At 43.7% G+C, this 13,684-nt stretch overlaps 1 protein-coding gene across 1 annotated transcript; it reads left to right on the top strand.

Annotated features, from left to right (window-relative positions):
- Window positions 1-520: 520 nt before the first annotated feature.
- LOC109204743 (uncharacterized) lies at window positions 521-5,990 on the top strand. Its single transcript, XM_025897339.1, has 3 exons — window positions 521-740; window positions 815-2,496; window positions 5,165-5,990. The coding sequence occupies exons 1-3, from the start codon at window positions 521-523 to the stop codon at window positions 5,189-5,191; spliced, it is 1,929 nt and encodes a 642-aa protein (XP_025753124.1). The 3' UTR covers window positions 5,192-5,990.
- The last annotated feature ends 7,694 nt before the right edge of the window (window positions 5,991-13,684 follow it).

Genomic DNA, 13,684 nt, shown 5'->3' with positions numbered 1-13,684 from the left:
TGCATGTGAAGCTCGTTTGTTAAAACCTGTTTGCTGTGTTACACCTGATATACAGCTGACCCTAGTTTTACTAGAGTCTTGTTCGATTTGAACTGTGTTTGTAACCTCTGATATTCAGCCGACCTTAGTTTTATAAGAGTCTTGTGTTTGCCGGCTCACCTTAGTTAACCCTTAGCTTTTATTTTGTGTGCTGCCAGCTTACCTTAGTTAATCCTTAGTTTTATTCTTGCCTGTTCTTTTCATTGTGTATTAATTGTTTCCCCGGTGGTCTGTTGAACAGCCCCGTCGGTTTTTAGTTTAATGTTTGTAATAAAACCCTTTATTAACTCAGATTTCGTGAGAGGGCTTGTGTATGTTTCTCCCCTTCTGTCGCCTAGCAGAGGGGGTCGTAACAGAAGTGGGGGCTCGTCCGGGATATCTCCTTTTCCCCATAAGGAGAATTCCCATTTGAAAGAGAGAAAGTGTGTTTTGCTCCATTTTGTTTTTTGTCTCTTCTGCCCTCTTCCCTGTTTTGAGCGTCATGTCGGCTCCATTTTGTTTAGAGGATTTTTTAAAAGCTCCATCTGTTGTGCTCCTTGAGAGCTACCGCAAATGCGAATTGCTGCAAATTGCAGAACACCTTAAGCTACAGGTCTCTAAAACACTCCGTAAGAGTGACCTGAAAGCGGGGGTAGTGGACAAGTTGGTGGAGGCTGGTCTAATGCAAGCCCCTGATCTGCCTGAAGTGCCTGTGGTCTCCGGTGAGCCTAGTCGAACTTCCTCAGTTGAGGGGGACCATAAGGATGGTATGGGTCATGACAGTGTGGGAGATGAGCGGGGAAGACGCCGCGCACGCTCCCTCGCTATGATCCTCTTTCCCCTGGAAGCTCAGAAGCCCGGGATGGGGCCCGGCTAAAGGTGCGACTGGCACGGCTCCAGTTGGAGGCCGAGGAGAAGGCTCAAGTCAGGCGAGCTCAATTAGAGCTTGAGATCAGAAAGCTGGAAATAGAGGCAGATAAAACAGTGAGGCTGCGTAAGCTGGAGCTGGAGTCTCAGCCACGAGCCTCATCTGTCTCCGCTGATGGTCCAGGTTCTGCCCCCGTGTCTACTACTCCTTATGACATTAGTAAGTGCATTTCTTTAGTGCCTGCTTTTAAAGAGGCTGAGGTGGATTCTTATTTTGCAGCATTTGAGCGCATTGCTGGTGCTTTGCAGTGGCCTAGTGAGATCTGGCCCCTTTTATTACAGTGTAAACTGACTGGAAAAGCCCAAGAGGTGGTAGCTGCGCTTCCCTTAAAAGACAGTTTGGAGTATTCTTGTGTTAAATCAGCTGTGTTGCAAGCATATGAATTGGTTCCTGAAGCATACAGGCAGAAATTCCGGCTACAGAAGAAACTTCCCTCCCAAACGTATGTGGAGTTTGCCAGGGAAAAAGGTATCCTCTTTGACAAGTGGTGCTCTGCGTCAAAAGCCAGTGATTATGATTCATTGCGTGAATTGATGTTGCTGGAAGACTTTAAAAAGTGTCTTCCAGAGAGCATAGTGTTATACCTGAATGAGCAGAAAGTAACCACTCTAGCAACTGCAGGAGTTCTCGCAGATGAGTATGTGCTCACCCATAAATCCTCTTTTCTGGTTAAAGAGAAGTCCCAGTTTAGTGCCGGGCAGCAGGCTCGCACTGTTAAACCCTTAGGCTCTAAAGAGAGTCGAGAGTGTTTTTACTGTCATAAACCGGGACATGTCATTGCGGACTGTTTGGCCCTGAAACGCAAAACAGTGAATTCTCAGCAACCCAAAGGTGTTGCCTTTGTGAAAGCAGCGTCCCATCCTGAGGTGCTTGATCGTGGTGGTAAGGTGCCAGACCCTTGTTTTGACCCATTTATCTTTGATGGTTTTGTGTCACTAACTGATAAATCCGCTGATCTAAAATCTGTGCGCATATTGCGAGACACTGGAGGGTCTCAGACCTTAATCCTTTCTAGTGCTTTACCTTTCTCGGCAGACAGTGCATGCGGATTTAATGTTGTGCTGCGTGGAATAGAGATGGGTTATGCTCCCAGACCCGTTCACCGGGTCTATATCAAATCAGAGCTCGTTACGGGATTTTTCCCTGTCGCAGTATGTCCGACCTTACCCATAGAGGGGGTGGCCATGTTGCTAGGAAATGATATTGCGGGCGGATTAGTGCGTCCTAGTCTGGAGGTGCTGGATAAGCCCCTCAGTTCTGATGCCCTAGATATTTCTGTGACCCCAAAGCTGTACCCAGCCTGTGTGGTTACTCGTGCCCAAGCCCGTAAAGATGGCGACGTTACCCTCGCTGATTCTGTGTTGATGACCTCATTTTCTGAGGAGGGTGCCGCGTTACCTGACGAAAACAATGTTTTGTCTTCCCCAGACTTGGAAAACCCTGAGGAGCCTGGTCCATCTGTAAAAGAAATACCACTGTCTTTAACCAGAGAAAATCTGTCGGCGGCCCAGTTGGTTGATGAATCGTTGCAGCGATGTTTTAAGCATGTGGTAAGTGCTGAGCAAGCTAAGAATGAGCAACAAGCCTATTTCATATAACAAGGTGTGCTAATGCGTCAGTGGTTTCCATTGGGTGCTAGGAGTGTGGACTGGAGTAAGGTTAAGCAGATTGTCATACCCACGCTGTATCGGTCAAAGATCCTAGCGCTGGCTCATGAAAGCCAGTGGTCGGGACATTTAGGCATCACAAAAACGTATCAGTTACTATTAAAACACTTCTTCTGGCCTGGCATGAAACGTGATGTGGCAGCTTTCTGCCGTAGTTGCCATGTGTGTCAACTTGCAGGTAAACCAAATCAGGTTATACCCCCTGCACCATTATGTCCCATCCCAGTAGTCGATCAACCATTTGATCACGTCATAGTAGACTGCGTAGGTCCACTACCAAGAACAAAGTCGGGAAACCAATATTTACTCACCATTATGTGTGCAGCTACACGTTTCCCTGAGGCTATTCCACTGCACAAAATTACAGCAAGGTCAGTTGTGAGAGCCCTTACTAAGTTTTTTTCTACATTCGGCCTGCCTAAAGTCATTCAAACAGATCAAGGTTCTAACTTTCAGTCTAAATTATTCAAGCAAGTAGCTAAAAGCCTACAAATCAAACAGGTTGTGTCCTCTGCCTATCACCCAGAGTCCCAAGGAGCTTTAGAGCGGTGGCATCAAACCTTAAAAGCCATGCTCCGCAAATATTGCTTCGAGGCCAAAGTGGATTGGGATGAAGGGATTCCCTTTGTGTTGTTTGCTGCTCGCGAAGCCGTCCAAGAGTCACTCGGGTTCAGTCCCTCTGAACTAGTGTTTGGCCACACGCCTCGTGGCCCACTTAAAGCAATAAAAGAGGAACTTTTGATCCCGGAAGGGAGCCCTAGAGTGGGAGTGACCAAGTATGTGCAAGATTTCCGTGAGCGTTTGAGTCAGGCTAATGCTCTGGCTAAGCAGCACCTCGCTGTTTCACAAGGAAAAATGAAACGCACTTATGATAAGGCTGCTGTCAAACGACAATTCCAGACAGGAGATGAAGTACTTGTTCTCTTGCCTGTCCCCGGATCATCTCTTTCTGCTAAGTATGAGGGGCCTTATGAGGTACGCGAAAGAGTAGGAGAAACTGATTATATAATCGGCACGCCAAATCGAAGACGCAAATCCCGTGTTTGCCATATAAACATGTTAAAGTTGTACCACTCCAGACCCCAACCAAAACCCGCGGGGAGCTGTGCTCCTGTGGCCGTCTTCAGTCACTCAGAGGTAGAAAGCACAGACGAGGCTGATGGTTTAAAACTGAACTACTCCGGTTGTTCTAAGCCTCGATTGCCTAACTCTGAAGTGTTAAAATCATTCCGGAGTCAGCTTGATCACCTGTCTTCCGAGCAACAAGAAGACGTAGCTAGTTTGGTCCATGAGTACCCCTGTTTATTTGGCGATGTGCCAACACGAACTACAGTGCTAAAACATGACATTGATGTTCAAAATGCAAAACCCATCAAACAACACCCTTATCGCGTAAATCCCACCAAACGTTTGTTGATGAAGCAAGAAACTGAGTATCTGCTACAACATGGTTTGGCAGAGCCCAGTCAGAGCCCCTGGAGCTCACCATGCTTGCTAGAAGCGAAGCCAGATGGTTCACCTCGTTTTATCACTGACTTCCGCAAAGTAAACGCCGTTACTGTCCCTGACTCTTACCCACTCCCTAGAATTGAGGATTGCGTGGACAGTATTGGAATGGCCCAGTACGTGACTAAATTAGACCTTCTCAAAGGCTATTGGCAAGTCCCCTTAACCGAGCGTGCTTCTACCATTTCAGCTTTTGTAACACCTGACACCTTTTTGCAGTACACGGTCATGGCATTTGGGATGTGTAATGCACCCGCGACATTCCAGAGATTGGTGAATACGGTCCTCTATGGCCTTTCCAACTGTAGTGTTTACCTAGATGACCTGGTAATATACACTAAAACATGGTCGGACCATTTGTACACTCTGCGCCAAGTATTCTACCATTTAGCTCAGGCTTCTTTAACCCTCAATCTAGCTAAATGTGAATTTGCTAAGGCCACAGTGACTTATTTGGGCAGAGAGGTGGGACGCGGGCAGGTGCGACCTCTTAACGCCAAGGTTGCAGTGATTATGGAGTATCCCACGCCTACCACCCGGCGGGAGTTGCGCAGATTCCTGGGAATGGTGGGTTATTACAGGAACTTCTGTAAAAACTTCTCCTCCATAGTCCAGCCGTTGACCAACCTGCTAAGCCCTAAGGTTGATTTCCTATGGTCTGATGAGTGTCAGGATGCCTTTGAAAGTGCAAAAGCCCTCCTATGCCACACTCCCGTGTTAACTGCCCCCGACTTGACGCGTCCATTCAAATTAGAGGTTGATGCCAGTGCTGTTGGGGCTGGGGCAGTACTGTTGCAAGAAGACTTGCAGGGATTGGACCACCCCATTTGTTACTTCTCCCGCAAGTTTAACAAGCATCAGGTAAACTACTCCGTCATTGAAAAGGAGACATTGGCCCTGTTGCTAGCTCTTCAGCACTTCCATGTGTACTTGGGGTCTGGCACATTACCCGTTGTAGTGTACACTGATCATAATCCACTTGTATTTCTTGCCCAAATGTTTAACCACAATCAACGACTCATGCGATGGGCCTTGCTGCTACAAGAGTACAATTTGGAGATTCGGCATATAAAAGGATCAGAAAATGTGCTAGCTGATGGCCTCTCCCGGGTGTGAGTATGACTTGTTTTTTTTGTCTGTCACGAATATTGAAATCTGTGTATACAAAACGTAGTCTTGTATTTTAAGGGGAGGGGTGTTACGGCCCTGGGCCTCGGAGGGAGTGAGACTGCCTATTTGTGTTCATGCAAATTTAAGTGTGCTAGGACTCGTGGATGATTGGCTGCTGGGAGTCCCGTGCCAGCCTTCTTTTATGCAGATCGCAGTGGGCCAGACCTCGCGGACGATTGGCTGCCTGGAGATCCCATGTCCACTCCAAGACCAATTGACTGGCTGATTGTCTGCACCTGGGAGGATAAAAGGCTGATGATCCTTCACACTATGGGGAACTGCTGCTCTGAAGTGAACATGCAGTGTCCTCCTCGTCTGCTTTGCATGTGAAGCTCGTTTGTTAAAACCTGTTTGCTGTGTTACACCTGATATACAGCTGACCCTAGTTTTACTAGAGTCTTGTTCGATTTGAACTGTGTTTGTAACCTCTGATATTCAGCCGACCTTAGTTTTATAAGAGTCTTGTGTTTGCCGGCTCACCTTAGTTAACCCTTAGCTTTTATTTTGTGTGCTGCCAGCTTACCTTAGTTAATCCTTAGTTTTATTCTTGCCTGTTCTTTTCATTGTGTATTAATTGTTTCCCCGGTGGTCTGTTGAACAGCCCCGTCGGTTTTTAGTTTAATGTTTGTAATAAAACCCTTTATTAACTCAGATTTCGTGAGAGGGCTTGTGTATGTTTCTCCCCTTCTGTCGCCTAGCAGAGGGGGGTCGTAACACCGTTTATTAATTCAATTCAATTCAATTCAATTTTATTTATATAGCGCCAAATCACAACAAAAGTCGCCTCAAGGCGCTTTATATTGTACAGTAGATAGCACAATAATAAATACAGAGAAAAGCCCAACAATCATATGACCCCCTATGAGCAAGCACTTTGGCGACAGTGGGAAGGAAAAACTCCCTTTTAACAGGAAGAAACCTCCGGCAGAACCAGGCTCAGGGAGGGCGGCCATCTGCTGCGACCGGTTGGGGTGAAGAAGGAAAACAGGATAAAGACATGCTGTGGAAGAGAGACAGAGATTAATAACAGATATGATTCGATGCAGAGAGGTCTATTAACACATAGTGAGTGAGAAAGGTGAGTGGAAGGGAAAAACTCAATGCATCATGGGAATCCCCGGCAGCCTACGTCTATTGCAGCATAACTAAGGGAGGATTCAGGGTCACCTGGTCCAGCCCTAACTATATGCTTTAGCAAAAAGGAAAGTTTGAAGCCTAATCTTGAAAGTAGAGATAGTGTCTGTCTCCCGAATCCAAACTGGAAGCTGGTTCCACAGAAGAGGGGCCTGAAAACTGAAGGCTCTGCCTCCCATTCTACTTTTAAATACTCTAGGAACAACAAGTAAGCCTGCAGAGCGAGAGCGAAGTGCTCTAATGGGGTGATATGGTACTACAAGGTCATTAAGATAAGATGGGGCCTGATTATTTAAGACTTTGTATGTGAGGAGCAGGATTTTGAATTCAATTCTGGATTTAACAGGAAGCCAATGAAGGGAAGCCAAAACAGGAGAAATATGCTCTCTCTTTCTAGTCCCTGTCAGTACCCTTGCTGCAGCATTTTGGATTAGCTGAAGGCTTTTCAGTGAGTTTTTAGGACATCCTGATAATAAAGAATTACAGTAGTCCAGCCTGGAAGTAATAAATGCATGAACTAGTTTTTCAGCATCACTCTGAGACAGGATATTTCTAATTTTAGAGATGTTGCGCAAATGGAAGAAAGCAGTCTTACATATTTGTTTAATATGTGCATTGAAGGACATGTCCTGGTCAAAAATGACTCCAAGGTTCCTCACAGTGTTACTGGAGGCCGAGGTAATGCCATCCAGAGTAAGAATCTGCTTAGATACCATATTTCTAAGATTTTCAGGGCCGAGTACAATAACCTCAGTTTGATCTGAATTAAGAAGCAGAAAGTTAGCGGCCATCCAGGTCTTTATGTCTTTAAGACATTCCTGCAGTTTCACTAATTGGTGTGTGTTACCTGGCTTCATGGATAGATAGAGCTGCGTGTCATCTGCATAGCAGTGAAAATTTATGCTATGTCTTCTAATGATGCTGCCTAAGGGAAGCATGTATAATGTAAATAGAATTGGTCCTAGCACTGAACCCTGTGGAACACCATATTTAACCTTAGTGTGTGAAGAGGACTCTCCATTTACTTGAACAAATTGGAGTCTATTAGATAGATATGATACAAACCACTGCAGTGCAGTACCTGTAATACCTACAGCATGTTCTAATCGCTCTAATAGGATATTATGGTCAACAGTATCAAACGCAGCACTGAGGTCTAGCAGGACAAGCACAGAGATGAGTCCACTGTCAGAGGCCATAAGAAGATCATTTGTAACCTTCACTAAAGCTGTTTCTGTGCTGTGATGAGCTCTGAAACCTGACTGAAACTCTTCAAATAAGCCATTCCTCTGCAGATGATCTGTTAGCTGTTTGACAACTACTCTTTCAAGGATTTTTGATATGAAAGGAAGGTTGGAGATTGGCCTATAATTAGCTAAGACAGCTGGGTCTAGAGATGACTTTTTGAGTAAAGGTTTAACTACAGCCAGCTTGAAGGCCTGTGGTACATAGCCGATTATTAGAGAGAGGTTGATCATATTTAAGATCGAAGAATTAATTAATGGCAGGACTTCTTTGAGCAGTTTTGTAGGAATGGGGTCTAAAAGACACGTTGATGGTTTGGAGGAATTAATTATTGAAGTTAACTCAGAAAGATCAATTGGAGAAAAAGAGTCTAACTTAACACCGATGGTACTAAAAGTAGCTGTAGATAATATTACATCTGTGGGATGATTATTGGTAATTTTTTCTCTAATGATAAAAATTTTATTTGTGAAGAAGTTCATGAAGTCATTACTAGTTAACGTTAAAGGGATTGTTGGCTCAGTAGAGCTCTGACTTTTTGTCAGTCTGGCTACAGTGCTGAAGAGAAACCTGGGGTTGTTCTTATTTTCTTCAATCAGTGACGAATAGTAAGATGTTCTGGCTTTGCGGAGGGCTTTCTTATAAAGCAGCAAACTATTTCTCCAGGCTAAATGATGATCCTCTAAATTTGTGACACGCCATTTCCTCTCCAGCTTACGAGTTATCTGCTTTAGGCTACGTGTTTGAGAATTATACCACGGAGTCAGGTACTTCGGATTTGAGGCTTTAGTTTTCACAGGAGCTACAGTATCCAGAGTCGTACGTAGAGAGGAGGTAAAATTATTAACAAGATAATCGACCTCTGTTGGAGTAGCGTTCAGATAGCTGCTCTGCTCTATGTTGGTACAGGGCATTGAAGATGATAACAGTGGGTGGATTATATTCTTAAACTTAGTTACAGCACTTTCAGAAAGACATCTACTTTGATAAAGTCTACTCTCCACTGCTGTGTAATCAATTATTGTAAATGTAAATGTTATCAGGAAATGATCAGACAGCAGAGGGTTTTCAGGAAACACTGTTAAATGTCCAGTTTCTATGCCATATGTTAAAACAAGATCTAGAGTGTGATTAAAGTGGTGGGTGGGTTCTTTTACATTTTGAGAGAAGCCAATTGAGTCTAATAACAGATTAAATGCCATGTTGAGGCTGTCATTTTTAGCATCTACATGGATGTTAAAATCACCCACAATAATTATTTTATCTGAGCTGAGCACTAAATCAGATAAAAAGTCTGAGAAATCAGAGAGAAACTCTGTGTAAGGCCCAGGTGGACGATAGATGATAACAAGTAAGACTGGTTTCTGAGTTTTACAGCTGGGGTGGACGAGGCTAAGCATCAGGCTTTCAAATGAATTAAAAGTCTGTCTTGGTCTTTCGTTAATTAATAGACTGGTGTGAAAAATTGCTGCCACACCGCCCCCTCGGCCTGTGCTTCGGGATTTCTGGTAGTTAGAATGACTCGGGGGTGTTGATTCATTTAAACTAACATACTCATCCTGCTGCAACCAGGTTTCTGTAAGGCAGAGTAAATCGATTTGTTGATCAATTATTAAGTCATGTACTAACAGAGACTTGGAGGAGAGAGACCTAATATTTAATAATCCACATTTCACTGTTTTACTCTTTGGTTCAGATGTGGATACTGTATTGTTCTTTCTTTGTGATTTTTTATGTTTAAGTTGTTTATTGCTGGTTTTTAGTTTGTTTTTTGTCTGATTATTTATATGGAAAATAATTTGTTTTATAATTCAAATGTTTCAAACCAGCGTTCTTCCCTGTCCAGGATGTGTACATCCTCATCATTGAAAGAGTATCCACTGGCCTGTAGGTGTAAATAGACTGCAGAGTCCTGGCCTGACGAGGTAGCTCTTCTGTGTTGTGCCATCCTCTCAGCCAGAGGTTGCATGTGCATGCAGTGGATGTCAGAGCACAAAATAAGACATGAAGTTTAAAGAATTGTCTGTAGGTCTCAGATATGATCTTATCAAAGCACAGATCTGGGTAACGATATAGAAGAAGTTCTACAGTATGACGCAATGGCCTTCTTCATCTGTAATTGGAAGACGTTTGGAATCAAAAGGATTGTTCATGGCCAAACCTCAGTGGCCGCACAACCAGCTTAAGTGACTGAAGTAGAAGAGCCTGTAGGTCTGGATCAGAGTGGAAGGGTAAAGTGAACCAGGTCCTAATTCTGACAGAGCATTACTCTGTGGCAAGAGGACAACGTTCCACAAAGACAACTATTTCTGCAACACCAGTCAGGCCTGGTCACTCCTCAGTAAAAGGCTCATTACAGCCCAGTTTGCAAAAAGGCACCTGAAGGACTCTCAGCACATGGTCTGATGAAACAAGGATTGAAACTTTGGGCTGAATGACAAGCATTATGTCTGAGGAAACTAAGCACTGGCCTATACTATGACCAAAGTGGAGGATGGGTGTGACAGCATCACACCCATCATGAAGCCATGACCGAGACACAGCTATGAAACTAGCAGGCCATGTTACACACCACAACAACAGATGCAAGGACTCCCCTAAGAACTGCGGGCGCAACCTGCGTGTTGACACAAACAATAACTGGTGCATGAACACTGCCACTACTGACAGACACAGTTCAACTGACACAGATGAACTAGGTCCTGTTGCTGTTGCTGGTGTGTGTTCGGCTGCAAGCCGAGTGTGTAAATCGACGTATGCTGAAAAGTATTGTATGCAGAAATTACGTGTGTCAAACGACGGTGTTAAACAGTGTTCTCTTTTATTATTCCAGGCAAAAAGTAATATCAGTTTGAAATTAGCTTACCTACAGATAAACCATTAGTACATAAAATCAGATGACAGGAAGCTTCTTGACTGCTCTATGTACTGAAACCCAGAAACAGGATTCAACGAGTCAAATTTAAAAAGTAAACAAAAGTGTGGCCAGAGGGCCGATGGCGCGATATGGCAGCCTCGCCTCTGTCAGTCTGCCCCAGGGCAGCTGTGGCTACAACCGTAGCTTGCCTCCACCAGTGTATGAATGTGAGCGTGAATGAATAATGGCATTGTAAAGCGCTTTGGGTGCCTTGAAAAGCGCTATATAAATCCAATCCATTATTATTATTATTATTAAAATAGTTAAACTTAAGAATCACACTGCAGATTTATAATGAAATGTAGAACACTAATAGTAAGATTTATGAAGTTTGGACTTGTGAGTTCAAATTAAATGAGATCAGAATAAAACTATTTTTAACCAATTTGAATTATCCATCCATCCATCCATTCGCTTCTGCCTATTCTTTTCAGGGTCGCGGGGGGCGCTGGAGCCTATCCCAGCTGTCATAGGGCGAGAGGCGGGGTACGCCCTGGACAGGTCGCCAGTCTGTCACAGGGCTAACACACAGAGACAGACAACCATTCGCACTCACATTCACTCCCGGATTCACACCTATGGGCAGATTGATTAATCAATTAACCTATCCCCACAAACTGTCTTTGGATGGTGGGAGGAAGTCGGATTACCCCGAGGGAACCCATGCAAACACGGGGAGAGCATGCAAACTGCACACTGAAAGACCCGGGCCAATTTGAATTTTTTAAGTTTAAAACGAAGCAAAAAGTTCTTTTAACGTGAAATATGAAAAATCTGAGAGGCTTTGACGATTATAGTATCTGTTCTGCTATTTAATTTAACCAACAACCAATTGTAGTTATTATTAAAATATAAATTAGCTGATAGAATATTTTGTTTATTTTATGCAATATTTGCATTATTTTCAGTTAAATAAGCCGAGTGAAAAGCGGTAACCGAGGCATTATCATTTCCACCATAACAAAAAAGCGAGTAAGCGACTGTTGGGTAAATTGCGTTGGCTACATTCATGATAGATTGTGGTAATGTTCATTTTTAATGAAATTACATTAAATATACACTTTTCTTTTAATGGCTAAATGACCTCCTCAACATGTCCTGAAGTTCTCCAGAGGCCTGGGTATGAACTCATCATGTGATTCAGGTGTGCCGACCCAGGGTGATATCTAAAACCTGCAGGACACCGGCCCTGAAGGGCTGCAGTTCCCCACCCCTGCTGTTTCTGGACATGAAGAAAGACAATCTAAACATTTTACTGCTTAATAATCCCACACCATCACAGCTACACTGTTAAAACACTGACATGAGCATTGGGCATATGTTTTTGTGATTTGAATTTCCTCTCTGTGATTGGTGGGTGTGTTTTCTCAACTTGTTCTCACAAGACAAATAGTTGAGCATCAAAGTCCTGCCTGAAATGTACCTGCATGCATTTCAGCCTGTCACAACTAATTTCTTCTTCTGTGTGACAGTGTTCCAACATGAAAATGCAAAATAAATGCAAAAGTTTGATTTCTTTGCATGTGTGGATTGCATAGGTTGTTACCAACATGTGGTGAGAATTTCTTATCAATAGCATGTATACAGTGTACATAGTACACAAGTCTCTCTTAAAAAACCAAAACATCTTGAACTCAACAGGAGTAGCTCTTTAAACTAAGGATGTGATAAATATAAAAACAGCTTCAGACTGGAAAACGGAGAGATGAGTAACTCACACCATGGTTCATAGTAGCTGCAGCAGCACTGAGTCTCTCTGCAGCGGCTACCCCATTCACAGATGTGGGTCTGGTTATTTATTCCTTGGCATGCCAACTTGGTCTGTAAAGACACAAATAGTATTGAATCAACAGCCTTCTAACACCAATTACATGAGGAAGATGTTTTTAAAAATTCTATCATATTAAGCTTATGTGATTTCAAATCTCAGAAATATCCCATTAATACTAGTTATTTCAAATATTGAGTAGAACAAGTGGAACCAGAACCCCTCTATCAGTAACCTTACTGGAACTGTGCAACACAGGGAGGCACTGCTGTCCATTCGATCAAGTTAAAGGGGTAAAGAGAGAACAAGATCAGAGAGACAATCCCAACAATATGACAGCGCCTGTCAATCAGCACTTGGCGTTGGTGGGAAGGAAGAAATTTTTCAACTGGGAAAGAGCTCTGGGAGAATCCGCTGTTGTGCCAAAAAGTGATCATCTGCCAGAAAGTGATTGCCGTCCGCGGGAGCACGTGCAGCTGCTTAAAGCTGAAGCGCCCAGATTACTTACATAGACAGCTATTTCTGGGATCAAACTGATATAACGTGCAAAAAGATAAGATAAGATAAGATAAGATAACCTTTATTAGTCCCACATGTGGGAAATTTGTTTTGTCACAGCAGGAAGTGGACAGTGCAAAAGTTATGAAGCAAAAATTAGAATAAAATAAAATAAGAATAAATCCAGTACACAACTGTACAGAACAGAATAAAATAAAATACTATATACAGTAGAATAAAATAGAATAAAATATACAATGAGATAAAAATAGAATACAAATGCTATATACAACTGAGTAAAAATACAACGATGCCAGAAAAGATTATTGCACATTAGTGTTATTGCACATGTGTGGATGTGTGTGTTTGATCAGTTAAAGTCTTTATTGTAGAGTCTGACAGCAGTGGGGAGGAAAGACCTGCGAAATCTCTCCGTCCCACACCGTGGGTGCCGCAGCCACTGAAGGAGCTGCTCAGTGCCTTCACAGTCTCATGCATGGGGTGGGAGATGTTGTCCAACAGGGATGACAGCTTAGCCGCCATTCTCCTGTCACTCACCACCTCCACTGGGTCCAGAGGGCATCCTAGAACAGAGCTGGCCCTGCGGATCAGCCTGTTCAGTCTCTTCCTGTCCCCGGCGGAGATGTTGCCGCCCCAGCAGACCACACCATAAAAGATGGCAGAGGCCACCACAGAGTCATAGAAAGTCTTCAGGAGTGGGCCCTCCACTCCAAACGACCTGAGTCTCCGCAGCAGGTACAGCCTGCTCTGCCCTTTCCTGTAGAGGGCGTCTGAGTTATGAGTCCAGTCCAGTTTGCTGTTCAGATGAACAC

Source organism: Oreochromis niloticus, linkage group LG13 (assembly GCF_001858045.2).
Source record: "Oreochromis niloticus isolate F11D_XX linkage group LG13, O_niloticus_UMD_NMBU, whole genome shotgun sequence".
Lineage (NCBI taxonomy): Eukaryota > Metazoa > Chordata > Actinopteri > Cichliformes > Cichlidae > Oreochromis > Oreochromis niloticus.
Note: the sequence above shows the minus strand (reverse complement) of the source record. Positions and strands in the feature narration are given on the sequence as shown.

Bases quoted from the DNA above. Each gene is read 5' to 3' on its own strand.
- LOC109204743 (XM_025897339.1), top strand. From the start codon at position 521: ATGTCGGCTCCATTTTGTTTAGAGGATTTTTTAAAAGCTCCATCTGTT. The intron at 741-814 runs GTGAGCCTAGTC...GTGGGAGATGAG, and splicing joins TGAAGTGCCTGTGGTCTCCG to CGGGGAAGACGCCGCGCACG. The intron at 2,497-5,164 runs GTAAGTGCTGAG...TGCTGCTACAAG, and splicing joins AGCGATGTTTTAAGCATGTG to AGTACAATTTGGAGATTCGG.